General features: G+C 48.2%; 1 protein-coding gene across 1 annotated transcript in view; it reads left to right on the top strand.

Moving 5' to 3' along the window:
- Positions 1-18,799, top strand: part of DNAJC22 (DnaJ heat shock protein family (Hsp40) member C22) — a 55,388-nt gene extending 36,589 nt beyond the window's left edge. The window contains exons 2-3 of the mRNA XM_069230618.1: positions 7,827-9,395; positions 17,575-18,799. Of these exons, the coding sequence (XP_069086719.1) occupies positions 8,550-9,395; positions 17,575-17,754 (1,026 nt within the window). The 5' untranslated portion in view covers positions 7,827-8,549 and the 3' untranslated portion in view covers positions 17,755-18,799. The remainder of the gene's footprint in view (positions 1-7,826; positions 9,396-17,574) is intronic.
- The last annotated feature ends 2,699 nt before the right edge of the window (positions 18,800-21,498 follow it).

The raw sequence follows: 21,498 nt of genomic DNA, 5'->3' as shown, positions 1-21,498 counted from the left end.
TGTTCAAGATGAGATCAACAAGACGTTCGCCTCCTACTATGCAGAGTTATACGCAGCACCAACAACATTAGATACATCCTCTCTATAGAGCTATCTGGACACCCTCCACATGGAATGGTATCCCCCCTACAGCTGGCTTACTTAGATGCACAGCTGGCAGTTAAGGAGATACATTAAACTATAAAACCTATGGTGCAGGGTGAATCCCCGGGAACTGATGGACTTCCCGTCAGATTGCATGCATCTACCGTCCCCCCGGACCGCGCGCCCTCTTCAGCGACTCCATCACCGACTTCATCTCCCGCATGCCCTCGCCTCGCCGGACTACATCCTACTCGGCGACCTCAACTTCCATCCGGAACAGAACAACGACCCCAACACCACCGCCCTGCTCGACAACCTCGCCAACCTCGGCCTCAAGCAACTGGTGAACACCCCCACCCACATCGCCGGACACACGCTCGACCCCATCTTTTCCGCCAGCAAACACGTATTCTTCAGCCACGCCTCCGCTCTACACTGGACCGACCACAGATGTGTCCACTTCACCTTCCGACGCGAAACTCGCCACCTCCGCACACAACCCATCCCACGTCGACAGTGGAACAAAATCCCCGAAGAACAGCTTCTCTCCACTCTCATCGACAACCAACCCACCTTCTCCGCCGACCCCAGCGACGCAGCCCTCAGCCTCACGAACTGGATCACCAACTGCGCAGTCAACCTCGCTCCCCTCAGACGCCTTCCAAGACAGTCCAACACCAAAAAACCTCCCTGGTTCTCTGACACCCTTAAGGAATCAAAGAAAACTTGTCGCACCCTCGAGAAAGCCTGGCGTAAGGACCACACCGCAGACAACATGACTGCCCTCAAGAACGCTACCCGCGAACACCATCACCTGATCCGCGCCTCCAAAAGGAATTTCTTCACAGACAGACTGGACAAAAACAGCCACAACAGCAGAGAACTCTTCAACATCGTAAAAGAGCTCTCCAACCCCAACGCCATCACGCCCTCACAAGACCTTTGCAACTGCCTCGCCACCTTCTTCCATCGTAAGATCACCGACCTACACAACAGCTTCGGACTCCAGACCCAGCCGACCACCACAGAACCCACAACCCCAGCCATCACCCTCAACGCCTGGACCCACATCAACACAGAAGAGACCAAAGCCACCATGAACTCCATCCACTCCGGTGCCCCCTCGGACCCCTGCCCACACTTCATCTTCAATAAAGCCAACGACATCATCGCCCCACACCTCCAGACCATCATCAACTCCTCGTTTTCGTCTGCTACCTTCCCCGAGAGCTGAAAACACGCTGAAGTCAACGCCCTACTGAAGAAACCTACGGCTGACCCAAGCGACCTGAAGAACTTCCGCCCCATCTCGCTCCTCCCCTTCCCTGCCAAAGTCATAGAGAAGACCGTCAACAAGCAGCTTACCAACTTCCTTGAAGACAACAACCTTCTCGACCCCTCTCAGTCCGGATTCCGAGCCAACCACAGCACAGAAACCGCCCTCATCTCACTCATAGATGACATCAGAACCCTGATGGACAACGGAGAAACAGTCGCCCTCATCCTCCTCGACCTCTCGGCTGCCTTCGACACCGTCTGTCACCGCACCCTAATAACCCGCCTCCGCTCCACCGGGATCCAAGGCCAGGCCCTGGACTGGATCGCCTCCTTCCTCGCCAATCGCTCCCAAAGAGTCTACCTCCCACCTTTTCGCTCAGACCCCACCGAGATCATTTGCGGCATCCCACAAGGCTCCTCGCTCAGCCCGACACTCTTCAATGTCTAGATGAGCCCCCTCGCCGACATCGTACGCAAACACAGCATCATCATCACCTCCTACGCCGACGACACTCAACTGATACTTTCACTCACCAAGGACCCCACAAGAGCCAAGACCAACCTGCAAGATGGAATGAAAGACGTCGCAGATTGGATGAAACTGAACTCAGACAAAACGGAAGTCCTCATCCTCGGTAACACCCCGACCGCCTGGGACGACTCCTGGTGGCCCACGGCCCTTGGCACCGCACCGACCCCCTTAGACCACGCACGCAACCTCGGCTTCATCTTGGACCCAACAAGTCAACGCCGTATCATCCTCCTGCTTCCTCACCCTCCGCATGCTCCGAAAGATCTTCCGTTGGATCCCCGCCGACACCAGAAAGACCGTGACCCACACCCTCGTCACGAGCCGCCTGGACTACGGCAACACCCTATACGCAGGAACCACCGCTAAACTCCAGAAACGTCTGCAACGAATTCAAAACGCCTCCGCCTGCCTCATCCTCAACATACCCCGCAACAGCCACATCTCCGCACACCTGAGACACCTGCACTGGCTTCCCGTCAGCCAAAGGATCACCTTCCGTCTCCTCACCCACGCACACAAAGCCCTCCACAACAACGGACCAGAATACCTCAACCGTCGCCTCAGCTTCTACGCTCCCACCCATCTTCTCCGCTCCATCAGCCTCGCTCTCGCCGCCATCCCTCGCATCCGCCGCTCCACGGCGGGTGGGAGGTCCTTCTCCTACCTGGCGGCCAAGACTTGGAACACCCTCCCCACCTTCCTCAGGACCACCCAGGACCACTCCGCATTCCGGAGACTACTCAAGACCTGGCTCTTCGAGCAGCAGTAACCCCTTCCCCCTAGCGCCTTGAGACCCGCACGGGTGAGTAGCGCGCTTTATAAATGTTCATGATTTGATTTGATTTGATTTGATTTACAACAAATTTCATTGTAAAAGCATGTTTGGTAAAGGAACATGCGTGGTAAATTCTGCCCCTCCCTGCCCCCTACACCTGACACCATACTCCACCCGCCCAAGCCCTTAAAAAGGAATATGTGACAGAACAACTAGGTCCTAAATAACTGTAGCCTAAACCACTACTGCTAAACAACTAAAAAGTCTCTACAACTAAGTACTGAACAACTACTCTCTAAACAACAATTGTGCCTGAATAACAATTGCCTGAACAACTAATTTTAAGGTAAGGTGAGGCCCGGGGAGGAGGGCTGTGTGCCCTATTCCCCCTTTAAAATATGGCCGGCACCCAGGAGAAAGGGGGATCCCCAGGACTGTGATCAGCCCAGGAGGGGTCCACATGCACCCACCTCCCTCACAATATATCTATTCCCCCAAACCCAGGACCTGGGCCACCGGTGGGGGGCATAAAAAGACCAAGCAAGGGAGACCACATTTTTTTTTTTTTTTTTTATTTTGCAGTGGAACTGTTGATCCTCCGTAAATTAAACGACAACTTTTATATTTTTATGTTTGTATAGTTTAAGTTGGTTTAGTATAGAAATAATAAATTACGTTTTCCTAATATTAAACCTTTGTTTATTTCATTGAATATGTGTGTTTTTTTTAATTTGTTTCTAATCATAAAATGTTGTTTATTATGGTATTAAATATGTGTCTTATGGTCGTTTCATAGAAGATGGAACATTAATAATAGACTACTACAGTGATATCCGATTGTATTTAGAGTGGATAGAGTGTCTTACAGTGGAGTGGCATAAAGTGGAGTTGAGTGTCACAGAGTGGAGTGGAATGTCATTGAGTGCAGTGCCGTTGAGTGGAGTGTCACAGAGTGGAGTGTTGTCAAGAGGAGCATCGTTGAATATAGTGATGTAGAGTGGAGTAGAGTGTTGTAGATTTGCAAGTGGCTTAGAGTGAGTAGAGTGGGGTGGTGTGTTGTAGAGTGGAATGTCATTGAGTGGATTGTTGTAGAGTAGAGTGCCATAAAGTGGAGTGTCATAGAGTGTTGCAGAGTGTTGTAGAGTGGAGTGGGGTGGAGTGGAGTAGAGTGTCGTAGAGTGGAGTGGCATAGAATGTCATAACGTGGAGTGGCATAGAGTGGTGTGGCATAGAGTGGAGTAATGTGGAGTAGAGTGGACTAGTAGAGTGGAGTAAAGTGGCATGGAGTGGTTTTAGGGAGTTATGTATAGGTTGATAGAGTGGAGTAGAATATCGTACAATTGTATAGAGTGCAGTAGAGTATCATACAGTAGCATTGAGTGGAGTGGAGTATCATAGAATGGAGGGGAGTGGAGCATTGCAGAGCAGCGTAGAATGGAGCAAAGTGTCATACAGTGGAGTAGAGTGGAGTGGAGTGCAGTGGAGCAGCATAGCGAAGTTAGGAGTTATATGTTAAAGTGTGGAATGTAGTAGAGTGTCATAGGGTTTCATGTTGCAGAGTGTTGTGGCATAGAGTGACATTGCATAAAGTGTTGTGATGTAGAGCAGAATGGTGTGTCAAAGACTAGAGTGGAGCAGTGTGTCATATACTGGTGTGTTATGGGGTGTCTTAGAGTGGAGTGTCGTAGAGTGGAGTGGCATATTGTAGAGTGGAGTGAAGTGTCATAGAGTAGAGTATTGTGTTGTAAATTGGAGTGGTGTGCGGTGGCGTATTTTAAAGTCGAGTGGCTTGGCATGTCATAGAGTGGAGTGACAGGAGTGAAGTGGTATGCCATACAGTCTTGCATAGTGGCATACAGTGGAGGGGCATAGAGAGGTGTAAAGTACTGTAGAGTGGAGTGGCATGTCATAGAGTAGAGTGGAGTGTCATGGAGTGTCATAGAGTGGCATGTTGTAGTGTCTTAGAGTGGCACTCTACTTCACTCTAATGTACGACACACTACTCCACTCTATACCACTACTGAATGCTATACCACCCCACTCCGTGCCTCTCCAATTTATGACACTCTATGCCACTGTACTCTACCATACTCTACGACACTATACTCCACTCTATGACACTCCACTCTAGACCATTCAATGACACTATATGACACTCTACTCTATGACACACCTCTCTACTACACTACACTCCATATCATTTCTCTCTACAGTACTCTCCCCCACTCTGCTCTATGACACTCCACACAATTACAGTCCACTCTATGACACTCCACTCTACTCCACCCTATGCCACTCCACTCTACAAAATTCTACTCCACTCTATGCACCCTTCAGCACTCTACTTGACGACACTCCACTCAATGCTATGCCACTCTGCAACACTGCACTCTGTCACTCCACTCTAGTCTAAGACACCCCACCCCACTGTATGCCATTCCACTCTATAGCACTCTACTCCACTGTATGCCACTCCACTTTATGCCACTCTACGACATGCCACTCCACTGAACAACATGGCACTCCACTCTATGACACACCACTCCATTCTAGGATACTCTGCTCCACTCGGACACTCCAATTCACTCCTCTCTATGATACCCCACTCCACTGTTCTACATGGTACTCCACTGTATGACAGACCACTCCACTCTATGACATACTATTCCACTTAATGTCATTCCATTCTATGCCTCTCCACTGTAACACACGCTATGATATGCCACTCCATGACACCCCACTCCACTCTACTCTAGACCTGCATCTCCATTCTATGCCACTCCAGTTTATTTGAACCTTCAGCCTACTGAGTGACAGCACAAGACCTGGACCATTAGGCCAGAATTGGCTATGTTCTGCTCTGCATCCAAACGTAACTATAACAGTCTGACTCTTTAAAATCATTGTATAGAGAGACCAGTGCAATAAGAAATTCCTCTCTGTCTCTTTCATCACATTTTGAGATGGAAGTGAAAGAGAGAAAGTGACAGGACTTTGGGGGGAGCCTCAAGGCCCCTGGGATCCTACCCAGCATCCCACGTCCTGCAGGAGCCGGCATTGCTCCCACAAGCAGGGAGCTGCTTGAAATAGCAGCTCCCTGCTTGCAGGAGCAATGTTTTCATCTGTTTCCCTGCACGCATATTTGCGTAGAGGGAAACAGATGAAAACTCCGCTTTCTGCCAGCGAGAGCTGTTTGACAGCTGCTGCTTGCAAAAAGCGGAGTTTGTTTGCTTTTGCTTGGTGAGAGCTGTCAGCTCCCACCAAGCAAAAACAAACAGCTATGTCCCAGGGATGGGCACCCCAAGACATAGCAGGAACCGGCCCTGGGGGGGTGGCAGTTCCCATGGCCATCATTGGCACCTTGAGGGAGGCAGCGCAGCCCACTGCCAACGTGAACTAGGCCCAGGGAGGTCATGGGGCCTGGCATCAATGACGGACCCCCTTTCTATTTTAAGTTCAGCCCTGGGGAGGTGGCTGTACCCGGGGTTGAAGTGGGGGCACATACCCCCACCACACTTTCATTTAGTTTAAAGCCCTGGGGAGGTGGTGTTTCCCGGGGCTGCAGGGAGCGTCGCACAGGCCCCCACATTCATTTTAGTTTAAAGCCCCAGGAAGGTGGTAGTCCGAGGGGCTGCAAGGGGGGCTGTATGCCCCCACTTAATCGTGCCCCCCACTACAATTCAGTTTAAAGCCCTGGGGAGGTGCCAGTCCCCAGAGCTCAAGCAAGCCCAGGAGGGGGGCCTGTGTGCCCCCTTCTTATTTTTGACATGCCCCGAGACCTGACTCCCCTGTGGTTTATTAAAAGCAAGCACTGGAGCCAGCACTTGTATTTTTTTTAATTTGTCTTCGCTGGGTTGTGAATCCGCAGCAACATTTTTTAAACAAAATTATTTTTTGCTCTAGAGGGAGTCTTTCTAGGGGCCAGAGCTAAAGAGTCAGGGGGTCTCTACCCTGGCCACTCTTCTCATTGGTTACCTTTTTTGGGGGGATTCGGCTGAAGCCGAGTCCCAAGATGGCTGCCAACACTTACTTGTTGAAGTGTTGGCAGCCAATCAAATCTCAGCACGAGATTGCAATGGTTTGGGAGCCTTTGTGTCCCTATACATACACATTTGTTTTTTTTCTTTAATATTTAAAAAACTACTGAACGAAATTGCACCAAATAACAAAAAGGGTGTTTTCTGGACCAAGAGCTACTGTTCTGCCACATTTGGTGTATTTCCGTCTACTGGTTCGGGTGCTATTCCTGTTCAAAATTCCTATGAGAATTAACATGGAGAAAACACATTTTGTGACCCCACCCTTTTCTCTGCCGCCCCCTTCACAGATCACCCTGAAACTTTCCAGACAGCAGCTGGCATGAGCGTCAATTTTTTGGGGAACATTTTCTGAAGATTTGTCAATCAGCACCAAAGATATAAGCAAGTAAAAAAATGCTTTTTCCATAGAAACTAGGTCTTAACTAAAACTACCTACTGGTGTCCCCCAGTAAGTAATATATCATTTTCAAAAATTACATGTATAAAGACAGATGACAATGTTAAAAAAATATACCATAAGACCTAGAACTCTAATTATGGAATGTATAGATTTGATAGTGTCAGTTGGGATTTGGAGACTGCTCATTTATTAGTGACTTTTTTTTTTGCTCCTATCATTTTATGCTGAACTTGTTAAATGAACGTTGTTCTATAAAACACGTGTGGGACTCAGTTCTTCCTCAGTCACCAAGCATCTCTGCCAAAAAACGAGATTCACCTATAGTTTCTTCTTTTATTTTTGAATAACTTATACATCTAAATTTAGATCTAAATTTCATAGTAGGTTGGTTTCTCTAAAGAATGCATAGTGCTTTGCTAGGAGTGGCATATGACACAGGCCACGGCACACAATGAATTGCCCCACTATTGTATAACAGGGAATCCCATATGTGCCCAATGTGTTTGAACTATCATTGTTTGCCTTCCTCCTCTACTGTGTAAAATGTAGTGTATAATCATCCATCTCCCACTCTTCAGCACCTTTCCCTGGTATTTAAATCTTTTTCACCCTTTATTACTGTAAGCTAGCCTCTTTTGTTACCTGTAGCCCATGCCACCAAATGGATAATTTTGCACCTACAGTCACTCATAGATGTCATTCTTCCTTCTCTTGCAGGATCTATAGAAGCTGATGAAGCCTTGATCACCTGGGTAGTCATATTCCAGTCATGACGAGCACAGCAGAGTGGGCCTCCTGAGACAGCCTCCAAATCTAGGAAATACTCAGGATCTACTGAAGAACCCAGTCACAGGGTCTTGCCATAGCCTGGTAGATCTTTCTTCTCAAAGTGTATCTAGGTGGTCCTTGTACTACAAACAGTCTCTCTTAGTTTCCAATCAGAAGTGAGCAAATATAAAGTTGCTCATTTAAAGGGTGACAGCTCATCCATAAGGGAACATAGGTGTCACAGGGGATCCTTCAAGAACGGCATATTATCAATCAGTAGATATCAGTGATACATCAAGACTACAGGTGGGACTACAGCTGATCCAGCAAGAGCCTTGGGTGATAATTCATAGACTACTAGAGATCTATTGATGGCTATAATTAATCCACTAGAATTCATAGCCTATTAGTCAGGCCAACTAATAATCCATCAAAGACCAAAGGTCATCTACCAAAGGCTACTGGTGATTCATCGAGGGATATAGGTGATCCACTAGATCACAAGGACTCTGTTAAGTCAATATATTATCCCTCAAGAGCCACAGATGATCCATTGAGGTCTAAATGTGATCATATCATTCTAGCTCTACAGGTCAGGGACCACCATTTGCACCTTTAATATCCAACCTTTCCTCTGGCATCCAATGATTTAAGTTACTCCAAGAATACATTATGGCTAAGAGCCTCTTGAAGACCTATGCTCTCTGGTCGTTTGGTGGACCATTCGGGCTGCACCACCTATACCTGGGCAGGGACAGTCATGCACTGCTCTGGATGCTAACCTTTGGTGGTTTTGGCATGGGTTGGTTGTGGGAGTTCTGGCGCATTCCTGGGTTTGTGGCCCAAGCCAACAGGAAGTCTCCACCCCAGAACAAGCTGCAGGACGTGGTGCCAAATATGAGTGTGACTCGGCTTTTAGGCCAGATGGTTGTTGGCATCTACTTTGGAATTGTGGCGGTCATCTGCCTATCTTCATTGGGTAGCTTCTATTTCATCGCTCTGCCCCTGGCGGTGGGACTTGGTGTTTACTTAGTGGCCAGTCTAGGTGACCAAACCTCTGACCTGTGGAGAACCATGGTCGCTGCATTTGTGACATCACCCATATTCTATGGCCGTTTCATTGGCATGCTGCCCATCACCATTGTGGCCTCTGCTACAGCCCAGCAGTGCCGACGCTACAAACCTCCTAGAACAGGCACTGAGGAAAACATAAGCCTCCGCCTTTACCGCCTCGGACTTGCATACCTGGCATTCACCGCCCCGCTGGCATACAGTGCCTTCTATAACACCACAGTCACCATCAACTACATCGCAGAGAGCATTGGGGCCGTCCTGGACTGGCTTAGTGTGTTCCCTACCCTTAGTGCCCTCCTGGAGGGGGTCCTTCTGCTGCCCTACCATTGCTGGATGCTGATAACTGGGGGCAGAGGATTCGGAACGGGTTACTTCCGTGAGTGGGAGAACATCTATCAGTTTGTGCACAGTTTTCAACAGGAGAAACAAGAGATGGCCTACAAGGTAAGTACAGCCTCTCTAATATTGCCTTCCACACTTCTACATAGCCCTGATTTTGCAAATCTCAGCTACGAAATATACCACTGTTTCTCTATATATTGTAGATGTAAAGGAAATGTTTGTGTATATGTGATATGTGGGTCTTTTCGTCCAGTCTGAGTCCATGATGATGTATACGTCTATGATGTGTTCTGATGGGGTTGAACTTACTACTAGTGCTACCAGCAGGTATGCAAATTTACCAAAATACCAGTGATAGTGAAATTGGCATTGGGTACCCTTTGACCTAACGACATTACAGTTTTGATGCCTTATAACTCCCTCAGCCCCTCTACAACCTCTTAGTTGCTACTGAAAGGACACTGGAAGGCAATGAGTGTAAATTGCAATGTGTAACCATAATGATATACATTAAAGAAAAGAGGATGTAACAGCAAACCTTCAGTGTCCTGCAGATAGTGATAAGGACGTTGACTCAGCACAGTTCTTGAAGGGCACAATATTTACAAACATTAAACCACAAACAGACATGATTGGTTTGTGGAAGCTGGTCGAATGGCCCTACGGCTATCAGGGGTGAATGGGCTCAAGTTGTATAGCTAGAAGTCTTTGGCCCAAGTTTCTATTGGACCAAATATTGATCATCAGATACACCCTTTTCACACTTGCCCCTCAGAATAGCACAGCAAAGTAGCCCAAGGCTTTCTCGGTTAGGTGGTATGGGCTCTAAATTCCTAACTCGGCTGCATCACAAAATAATAATGAATAAATCAACATGCAGCCACTACTTTTACTTGGAAAAGTACTTTATTCTACACATACAGCTAAATACCACACCTGAAGTGATACAAAAGGAACAACAGAATGGAACAACAGAATAAAACCCAGCTCTCTGTACCCCTCCGCTTTTCTGAAACAAAAGTTTACACAATTTAATAGTCCCTACATATGGTGTTTGAGACAGGGTTTGTCAGTACCTACCGTCATTGACACATGGTTATACAATGTTACAAGCCCTTGCCTGCATCCTGACCTGTGCAGGTTACAGTTTCCCTGCTGCGCCGAGGCCTTTGTGCCCTTGCCGCATCTACTCTGTCCACTTTCTACTGGTGATTGTGTCCTGTTGACACGTTTTTCCCACCACTACTGCTCCCACCGCGGCCCCTCCAACCTCCCAGGATACATTATGAAGGCCGCAACGCGGTCTCATGGAGCAGTGCCTGACCCCTGCACGTGACAGCTCCCCAGCCGCTCCGTGGCCTTCCAGACCTTGCCATATCTACTCCACCCGCATTCTACTGGTGATTGCATCCTGCTAATGTGTTTTTCCCGCCACTACCGCTCCTGCCCTCCCGTCTCCCAACACGGCCCCTCCCAGGATATATTATGATGGCTGAAGCCTAGCTGTGCAGCAGGCACTCAGCGGATGCACTGAAGGTGCTTCAAAGGCAATTCTGTCTGCACCCCTCCGCGCCTAGACCACGTCCAGTGCCAAGTCCGCCACCCCACTACTCCCCACTACTACACTTCTATGGAGCTCCAGGAACTTAAGGTTGGACAGTCTGTCAACTGCTGCTTCACAGCCTCCCCAAGATGAACTAAAGGACCCGTCACCTGCCGACACTGCTGTTTCCCCTGCAACACGTGCCCACCCACTCTGACACCTGCACAGCAGCCACACAGAAGACGGCGAACAACCCAGCACCTCTCCACTGCATCCTGCTCAATGCCTGCTCCCTTTGCAAACATGCCACGGAAATCTGGGACACCATCACCACCAACGACCCAGAGATCGTCTTCATCACTGAAACATGGCTAAACCCCCCCTCTAACCCTGATATTGCTATGGCCTACCCGGACAGATACAAGATGATATACTGGGATCACACAAAGAACTACAGCGGGGGTATTGCCATCATCTTCAGGGAAACCATCCAATGCACCGATGACGACCCAACGCCCTTCATGGAACACCTCAACTTCTGACTCCAGACTGAAGTCCAATACCACGATGTAAGGTACCCTCGTGTACAGTCCCTCAGGACCACGTCAAGCCTTCTGCAATGCCATTGCCAACCTCATCTCCCCCTCGTCATAGAATCCCTTCACTATATCCTACTTGATGATCTCAACTTCCAACTCAACGACCTCAACTACACCAATTCCACCTTTCAACTGGAAAACCTCAACAACATCAGCCTCACCCGACTGGTCACCAAACCCACACACAAAGCCAGACACACTGGATGCCATCTTCACCAGCAGCGACAGAATCAACTTCTCACACGTCACTAAACTCACCTGGACCAACCACAACATTGTCCACTTTACCATCTCCAATGCCCAGCACACAACCTCCAACCACCATAGCGCCCCCTACCAAAGCTGGGGCAAGGTAACCGGGGCCCAAGAACAGAGGCCCTACACACCGCACAACCAAAACCCACAGCAGACCTCAACCAGGCCGTCCAAATCTTCACCTCCTGGATCGCCAAATGCGCCGACAGAGTCGCCCCGCAGAAATCAACTAAAACTACAAACACTTCCAGGTCTGCAAGATGGTACACTTCAGAATTCAGAAACTCCAAATGCAACTACCAATGACTTGAGAAACAATGATGTGTCACCAAGGACCCCTCTGACAGAGCTGCATATAAGGCAGCCCTCAACAACTGCCACCTCCACATCAAAATGGCCAAGAGAGCAGCAATGACCACCATCATCGACACCGCAGCTTACCACATGAAAGAACTCTTCAAAATCATCAAGGAATTCTTCAGCCCGACAGCCACAGAGACCACCATCCATCCATCCCTTGAGCTCTGCGACTCCCTCTCATACTACTCCCACAATAATGTCTCTACTAATAAAGAGATTCAACTCTCAACCTTCGATGCTCAGCCCAGACAACCTGTCTCTATCAACGAACACCAGACACACAGTAACCAGCTGGTCCCCCATCAACACACTAACCACCGCAGCCATCACGGCGTCCATCCACTCCAGGAACCCCACCATCCCCTGCACCCACAGATTCTTCAACCTCGGAGCCAACGCCATCAGCACAGAACTAACCGGCATCCTCAATGTCTCCATCTCCACTGCAACCTTCCTGCACAAATGGAAGCACACAGAGCTCAGGCATCTCCTGAAGAAACCTTCCACCAACCCCAGTGACCTTAAAAATTACAGACCCATCAATCAACAGCTCACCGACTACCTCGAACAAAACCACCTCCTCGAGTCCTCACAATCAGGGTTCTGGACCAACCACAGCATACTGATCCCGTACTGATCGCAGTCATGGACGACATGAGGACACTTCTCAACCCCGGGGAATAGGCAGCCCTGATCCTCCTGAACCACTCTGCAGCATTCAACACAGTCCCCCAGCACATTCTCCTCAACAGACTTCAGCACATAGGCATCCAGCTAAGTGCCCTCAAGTGGATCGCCTTGATCCTCTCAGACTGCACCCAGAGCAACCCAGCCTTCCCCTCTTCACCTATGCACCCAAGAACATCACCTGCTGTGTACCCCAACGATCTTCTCTCAGCCCCACCCTGTTTAATATCTACATGACCACCCTCACACACTTCATCAGATCCCAGACTCAACATAGTCTCATAAGCAGGCAACACTCAACTTAACCTCTCACTCAATGAGTACCCCCCTCAACACCAAGGCCAACTTGCGCAACGCTTAACCAACATAGCATCATGGATGAGAGACAGTTGCCTCAAACTAAACACAGACAAAACTGAAGTCCTGGTCTTCAGGAACAACACCTCCATATGGACAACAGCTGGTGGCCAGCAGAACTCGGGCCTACACCCTCTCTATAAAACCACACATGGATGCTCTGCATCATCCTCGACTATCCATGTATCGACAAGTAAACTCAATCACCTCATCCTACTTCTACATCCTCCACATGCTCCAACGCATTTTCAAATGGATCGCCACCGACACCAGAAAAACAGTCATGCACATATGGTCACCAGCTGCTTTGACTATGGCAACACTCTCTATGCCAGAATATCCTCCAAGCTACTCAAAAGACTCCAAACTCTACAGAATACCACAGCCAGACTCATCCTGAACCTTCCCAATTGTGCAAGCATCACACCGCACCACAGAAACCTCCATTGGCTTCCCATCCAGAAGAAAAGCCAATTCAAGATCCTCACACTTGCATACAAAGCTCTACACAACCAAGGCTTGTCCTACATCAACCATTGTCTGAGCTTCCATGTCCCCACTAGACAACTACGCTCCACTTCACTCAACCTTGCATGCACACCCTGCATCTATTGCAGCCGCAGCAGAGACCACTCCTTCTCCTACATAGCAGCCAAGTCATGGAACAACCTGCCCCTCCACCTCAAAATGGCTCTCTCCCTGCCAGACTTCAGAAGGAGACTCAAAACATGGCTCTTCGACAGAGACTCTGCTCCCTCAGTGCCTAGATACCCTTAGGGGTGACAGAGCTGTGATTTACATATCCATTGATTGATTGATTGACTGTTCTTAACACAAGATGTTTGCAATTCACAAACCCTGCTTATTGTCATTGAAAGACATAGGGGGTGATTCCGGGGTCCGCGGGAGCACCGCCAACAGGCTGGCGGTGCTCCTTTGGGCATTCTGACTGCGGTGGTACAGCCGCGGCCAGAAACGGAAAGTCGGCGGTGTACCGCCGACTTTCCGATGCCCAGGGGAATCCTCCATGGCGGCGCAGCGCCGCCATGGGGATTCTGACCCCCTCACCGCCATCCTGTTCCTGGCGGTTTCGACCGCCAGGAACAGGATGGCGGTGAGGGGTGTTGTGGGGCCCCTGGGGGCCCCTGCAGTGCCCATGCCAATGGCATGGGCACTGCAGGGGCCCCTGTCGGAGGGCCCCACTTTGAATTTCAGTGTCTGCTTAGCAGACACTGAAATTCGCGACGGGTGCTACTGCATCCGTCGCACACCTTCCACTCCGCCGGCTCCATTCGGAGCCGGCTTCCTCGTGGAGGGGTGTTTCCCACTGGGCTGGCGGGCGGCCTTTTGGCGGTCGCCCGCCAGCCCAGTGGGAAACCCAGAATGACCGCCGCGGTCTTTTGACCGCGGTACGGTCTTCTGGCGGTTCCCGCTTGGCGGGCGGCGACTGCCGCCCGCCAAGCTTGGAATGACCCCCATAGATCTTTCACTATGTTATAAGTCCCATTCTTATTGACCTTCTCACAGATTCGTAAGGGGAAAGAAAATTCGGGCTCACCATCAGGACTTGTGGTCACAGTCACAGGCAGGGAAGCTTCATGGTGTCACACTGCAGCTGAAGATTTGTGCTCCTCACCAAAGCCCCCACTGGTCAAGCTCTGCACCTTGCTGACCAGACATTTTAGTCCTTCGGCAATCTAAGGCACAACCCTCCACCGAGAGCGAGAAGCCCACCATCAGCTGATCCTTGCACCACAAAGTAGTAGGTCAAAAGAGGAGGACACAACAGAGATGTAGGACAGGTGTCTAATGGAGGATTAAAACATTTATTTTCCAGTACACACACACTTGAATGCTTAGGCTTCTGCAATGAAAAAAACAAATGAAAGTAACTGTTGCATGCAATTGGGACGTCTATCAGTGCATGATTCCAGAGACACCCAGCAGGAAAAGTCTTGCTCATGGTTGACTTTTCCCTATGCCTATGGGACCCACAAAGCAATGGGAAAAGGAAAAAGGACTCATGAGTTGGGTTGGTAAAGTTGAATATCTCTGCAGCCACTGCATGGATTTTCATGTGGCTTACAGGGTTCCATTCAGTAAAGGGTTGTCTAGCAACTTCATCAACAAGCTCAGGCCAGAAGGAAGGGCTCTCTGGTGTTCAGGGACAAAGGGAGCTCACCACACAGATCCTTTCAGAGCCAAACCTTCTCCTAGGCTGCTTGCAGTGCTTATGGTGGGGATTCTTTTTCCTTTCTCCATAGGTCCTCAGACACAAAGAATCTGGAATGTGGAGCTTCTCTTCTAGGAAGTCTACTTCGGCAAGGTCACCTCCAGTATTTCCTTTCACTGCAAGTGAGGCTCCTTCGCTCAAGACTGCATCAGGCAGTACTTGTAGTACAAAGCAGGACCTCAGGTTCAGTTCCCAATCTGGCAGGGGAGCTAGCAATCAGAGATTCATGACTGGAGCCTTCTTATCCACACTGGTGTTGGGAGCTTGGTCCTGGTCCAGGAGGTTTCCTTTCATTCTTTGTAGGGTACATGCCCCATACTTATTCTCAGGCTGACCAGTCAGGTTATGCTCCACATTCAATTTTGGGGGGATCTTCCAATCATAGCACGAAGAGTCAGGGTCTCATTTCCAAGAGCTCAATCTCCAACGGTTTAGGTCAGTTCCTGAATTGTTGTATATTGGACTCAGGCTAGTTAACCACAGTCTTTGTTATTCAGATGCTGTAGAAAGACGGGCAGAGGCAGGAGTGCCTTGACAAAGTACCTATCGGAGGCTGGACTTCAAAGGGCAGAACATGCCATTCTCACCTGCAGCTACTGAAACCTGACTACAGTGAAACATCTTCAAAAGTGGGCAGGAAGATCTCATAGCTGGGTCCCAAATAACAAAGGAGATGATTTACCGTTCATGCTGTTTTACCTGATAATCTAAGATAAAGAACCTACTCAGGATCGGAGACAGTGTTAACCTCAAATCGCATGAGGCAGTGTGTCCCTACAGATAACAGATTAAGAGCAAATAAATAATCATAGTTAAATAAGTCTTGAAACAAAAAGAGACTTGAGCTTTCTTTTAGTTTAAAACCATGAAGGTTTATTACAAAATCAAAGTGCAATGCAGAAGGCAAAAGCAATAGTCAAATACATGGTAAATCATTATAAGGAATTGGCATAAGGCTCAATCAAATGCATCAAGGAGAATGACAAGAAGTCAAGCCTCAGAGTAAAATATTTTTAATCCTATGCAAGAGACAGGCAGACTGACATGGGTCCGCTCACTAATTTCGGGTACACTAGACTCTAGAAAATACAAAGCAAAAATTACATTGTCAGCATAAGGTTATTTCACAATTTGACAAGACAAGCCAGAATACAAAATGCAATACAGCATCAGCTACCACCATCCCAAAACCACCCCAAAATAAATAATAACAAGCATTTACAATGCAACGGGTCTCGCGTTTGCTCATGTTAGAGCTGATCGCGTTGTAAACTCCTAACCCGACTTTTCACCTATCGGGCAAAAGTGCATTTATGTACATAACCCGAAAAAGGGAAACTAACTATGTAAAGCGCTTGACTTCTGCCAAGCGAGATCGCGCTCATAAATTAGAGAAAAAGAACTCCAAGAGCCCGATGGAAAATAGCAAGCCTCGCATGTTTTCTGTACTTGGTCGCTGCGCTCGAGGAGGGCTAGCCACCGGGAAAGGAATGAGTTATGCCTGCCTTCGACTAATGAAAGCAAGCAGATTTTATTAGGCAAGCCCACGATCCAATAAAAAACACTGACGTGAAGTTGACAGGGCTCCGAGCCCTTTTCTAAATACAAAAGAGTCTTGCTGCGATACGCATGCGCGAGCGCATGCAACGCAGGCTCGACCCGAAAAAGGACTCTTTTGACCTCGGGCTGCAGTAACACAAACAGGAAAAGCCCTGAAAGTAGCAAAATACTTCCTCCGGAGCTCTTTGAAAACAGTATGTCAACAGGGGCAATGCACAGGCCCCTGCAGCCTCTGCGACGCAGGGTGCCCCCAACCTACCAGGGGCCCTCTATTCAGCCAAAGGCCAATGAAGTGCTCTAAGATACAGGAGACTCAGGAGTCCCTCATTATATCCTGCGGGGGGAGGCAGGCGCCAGTTGTGTTACACCTCTGCATTTCAACACAGAGCATTATAACAGTGAGCATTTTGCTCTGCATGATGATAGAAGAAATGAAACCACACATCATGGCTGCGCTAGGATTCACCACGGAGTCTAGGCCATGAATCTGTGTGGTTGTCGTGTTCAGTGAGGCACAAAATCAGAAAGCCATTCATTGACTTTGCCTTCAGAGGAACAGAAGGCAGAAGACCACGCTCACCAGAGCCATGCATCCAAAGACAGCTGCAAAGAGAAACGGGGAGCGGGGGGTGGGGGTATCATTTTACCTATTAGGGTTCTAATGTTTGTATTTTATTTTTTGTGCAGGTACTTGGTTTGGACCGGGCCGCAAAGCCTGAGGACATCCAGTACACCTACCGGGAGCTGGTGAAGCTGTGGCACCCCGATCACAACCGCCACAGGGTGCAAGAGGCGGAGCAGCGCTTCATCGAGATCCAGGAGGCCTATGAGACACTCACACACATGCGCAAATCTAAGCCAACCTAGGTGCCACCGAGGGCCACTGGCACACGGGCCCGTAGCAGCAAAGCCTTCGACATTCCCAGGGCTGTAAGGGGCTCACCTCAGCAAACCTTCTGCTGGTTAGTGCCCCTGGGCACCACGTGGGAGAGCATTTCCTGCGTTCCAAGGCACAAAGAAATGGATGCCCTAAAACTCCCATCAGCCCTTCAGGCAGTAGCAATTGCTGGAGCATGGTGCTCCACGCCACAATTAGCACTTACAGAAATATTGAATGCAAGGATACACAAGCCCATGTAACCTATCTAGTGGGATCCATTTTCAAACATTATGTGAAAAAACAGAGCGGTAATAAAGAGCGTGTGATTAACAGTGTGGTAATAGCATCAGCTCAATACTGCACATTAAAAAACACTTTACAAGTACTTGACTGTGAGGAATGAATAAAGGCTGAACACCTATTCATGTTGTTGTTTGAACTCCCCACATATTCAAAAGCAGATTGCTATTTGGGAAGCTGAAGAGTGTGTTGGTAAATTACTGATTTTATTGACGCGACAGGAGCGCATTAAAGAAAAGTGACAACAAAATACAGCGGTCAGAAGAGGAGAAAATGGCGACCCCCATTTCTGCTACACTGGAAGAGTTGTCTCCCCACTTGGAACCCCTGTAAATGTTCTGGAAAGACACTCCAACCCACATCCCCTTTTCCTAAAAGCCCCCCCACACTTTTTTGAACCAAAATATGATTCAGTCAAGAATACACTTTTTTCCAAGAAGCCACTATTGGCCCCATCGTCTGACACACACGTTTGAGAAGTTTAAAGTATTGTATAATGTTAATGGATTTCATAGCAATTAAGTGTATTACAGTGTTCTAACAGCTGTATTTTTACAGATTTACTAGAATATAGTGGGTTGCTTGAGTTTAGCTCAGAAAAGTTTTTTTTGTCCACGGTTTGATTTACGACAAGTTACAGTGCTGATTTTAGATCTGGTTTGAGAGCGTCATTTGTCTCCTCAGCCTCATGTGATATGAAAAAATTAATAAAAATACATACATTGAGAGTCTTTGGGTTAACTCTCTCAAGCCGTTGGTCTGTCCTACTGTCTTTTACATGTTGCGTTCACCCTACGCAGTGTACAGTATGAGGTAGTGGGGCATTCAAATTCTGCCACAGGCTTTCTTACACCGTCGTTTATGGCATTTCTCCTGGTCACGTGCACATCTGCTTAAAAAGATCACTTCAGTGCCAGGTCTGCTTGGCCAATCCTTCACTTTGCTAATATGTTTGTTTACCCCTTTCTGTTCTTTAGCCAAGTGATTCCCAACCTTTTGACTTCTGTGGACCCCCACTTTATCATTACTGGAACCCGAAGACCCAATTGAATCATTGAAATCCGGGGACCCCCAACTGAGTCATTACCGAAAGCTGGGGACCTTATCGGTTAATATTAATTAATTTTCTGAACAGTCGCGGACCCCTTGAGTTGGCTTTGCGGACCCCAGGGGTCCCCGGACCACAGGCTGGGAACCACTGCCTTAGTCTATTGTTATTGTAGTGGTGTGCTCAAATTATGTCTCCATGTTACTGTAATGCCTAGCCAACAGTGCCTTTTCTTTGTGTCACTAATAATAATGTATTCTTGTGATGTGCGTAAAAACTGCAACGGGTTTCTATGCCTGTTCTAATTAGACATAATTAGACCTGCCTGCCAGGAAGCACCTGTACTGCTGTATTAAAATTATATGTGATGGTTATTTTTATTTCAATTATTTATTTTAAAGGATGAGGCCATCACATTTAGACGGTGCCATGCTTAGTTTTGTTTTGCCTTTTTTTTTATTTTTTGGGGCATATTCTTCCACTGAAGAAAACTAATAAAACACCTCTCACATCAGTCAGTCAAACCCATCCCTAGTGGCTTTGCCAATGGTTGTTTCACTGATCTAGTGGCCAAGTACCCATCAAGTGCCCACTTCGTACGATGACCCTTCATTGCTCCAGTATAACCATTGTCCCTATACTGTTTCTCCACATGCTCTTGACCCTTTTAAATTCAGTGGGGCATACTTACAAGCCCCTAGTGCCTCCTTATGCTGCCCTAGCATCATTTTATTTTACGCTAACACGGCATCAAGGAGGCCTTTTCCCTGCACCATATTTACAAAGTGGTGCAATGCAAGCATTGCGCCACTTTGTATCCCCTGGCGGCACATTATCCCTGCACTAGGCATATGTATGCAAGGGGGGTGTTCCCCCATTAGGAGGCCCAGAAAAATGGCTCAGTGAAATTTACAAGAATGCACTGCACCATTTTCCCCCTCATTTTAACGCCTGCCTAAGGCAGGGGTTAAAGTGACACTCCCATTGTTTTCAATGGGCCTCCCCACGCATTGCTGAACTAGTGCCATTTTTTGGGGCTAGTTGAGCAATGTGCCACAATAGCATAAAAAATGTTGACGATATTGCGCTAACATGCGCCGTATTACAAATACGGCATTACCATGGTGATGCTAGAGGGGGGCACAAGAAAAGTGGCGCATTATAGCTGATGTGCCAATTTCTTGTAAATAGGCCTCCTAGTGCTTTCCTTCTCCCCTTCATGTAGGGTATTCCTTCACCCCTTATTTGCACAAACAACTGGAAGGGACGGCATTCTGGCAAAAAATTGTTTGTTAGTTGCGCCAAACCCCATAAAAGACAAAACATCGCCCCTTCTTTCAAGAGGGAAACACATATCAAGTTTCATCTGTACACATCAGCTGTGCAACGAAGTGCAGTCCTGCATCCTGGAAAGGCTGCCCTCCGTTTCACTTTCACGTTACACTTACATTTTTTCTTTTGTGCGTTGATTTACGAGTGTCAATTAATTCTTGGGATTCACAGAACAGGAATTTACACTTGTAACATGATTAACTCCCATAAGTAGGGTGTAAAATTACGAGGGAGTAATTCTGCTTCTAGGGGCAGAATCTAAGCATTCAGGGGCATATTTATACTCTGTTTGCGCCGGATTTGCGTCGTTTTTATTGACGCAAATCCGATGCAAAACGAACTCCATATTTATACTTTGGCGTTAGACGCGTTGAGAGCCAAAGATCTTGGAGTTTGCGTCATTTTTTAGCGTGGACACCTTCCTTGCGTTAATGATATGCAAGGTAGGCGTTCCCTACTAAAAAATGACTCCGAGGCATGTGCGCCGTATTTATACTCCCGGGCAAAAATGACGCCCGGGAGTGGGCGGGTAAAAAAAAATGACGTCCAGCCGCTTTTGTGTAGTTTTTTAGCACCTGGTCAGGGCAGGCGTTAAGGGACCTGTGGGCTCGGAAGGAGCCCAGAGGTGCCCTCCCATGCCCCCAGGGACACCCCCTGCCACCCTTGCCCACCCCAGGAGGACGCCCAAGGATGGAGGGACCCATCCCAGGGAACTTAAGGTAAGTTCAGGTAAGTATTTTTTTTTTTTTTTTGTGGCATAGGGGGGGCTGATTTGTGCCCCCCTACATGCCACTATGCCCAATGACCATGCCCAGGGGACATAAGTCCCCTGGGCATGGCCATTGGGCAAGGGGGCATGACTCCTGTCTTTGCTAAGACAGGAGTCATTTCAATGGGGGTTGGGAGTAAAAAAAAATGGCGCAAATCGGGTTGAGGCGAAAATGTTGCCTCAGCCTGACTTGCCCCATTTTTTAACGCCCAAGCTCCATATTCCCCTACGCCGGCGCTGCCTGGTGTAAGTAATTTTTTTTGACGCACACAAGGCAGCTCC

Source organism: Pleurodeles waltl, chromosome 4_2 (assembly GCF_031143425.1).
Source record: "Pleurodeles waltl isolate 20211129_DDA chromosome 4_2, aPleWal1.hap1.20221129, whole genome shotgun sequence".
In the NCBI taxonomy this organism is placed as follows: domain Eukaryota; kingdom Metazoa; phylum Chordata; class Amphibia; order Caudata; family Salamandridae; genus Pleurodeles; species Pleurodeles waltl.
The sequence above is the reverse complement of the archived record's forward strand: the minus strand, read 5'-3'. Positions and strand labels throughout refer to the sequence as shown.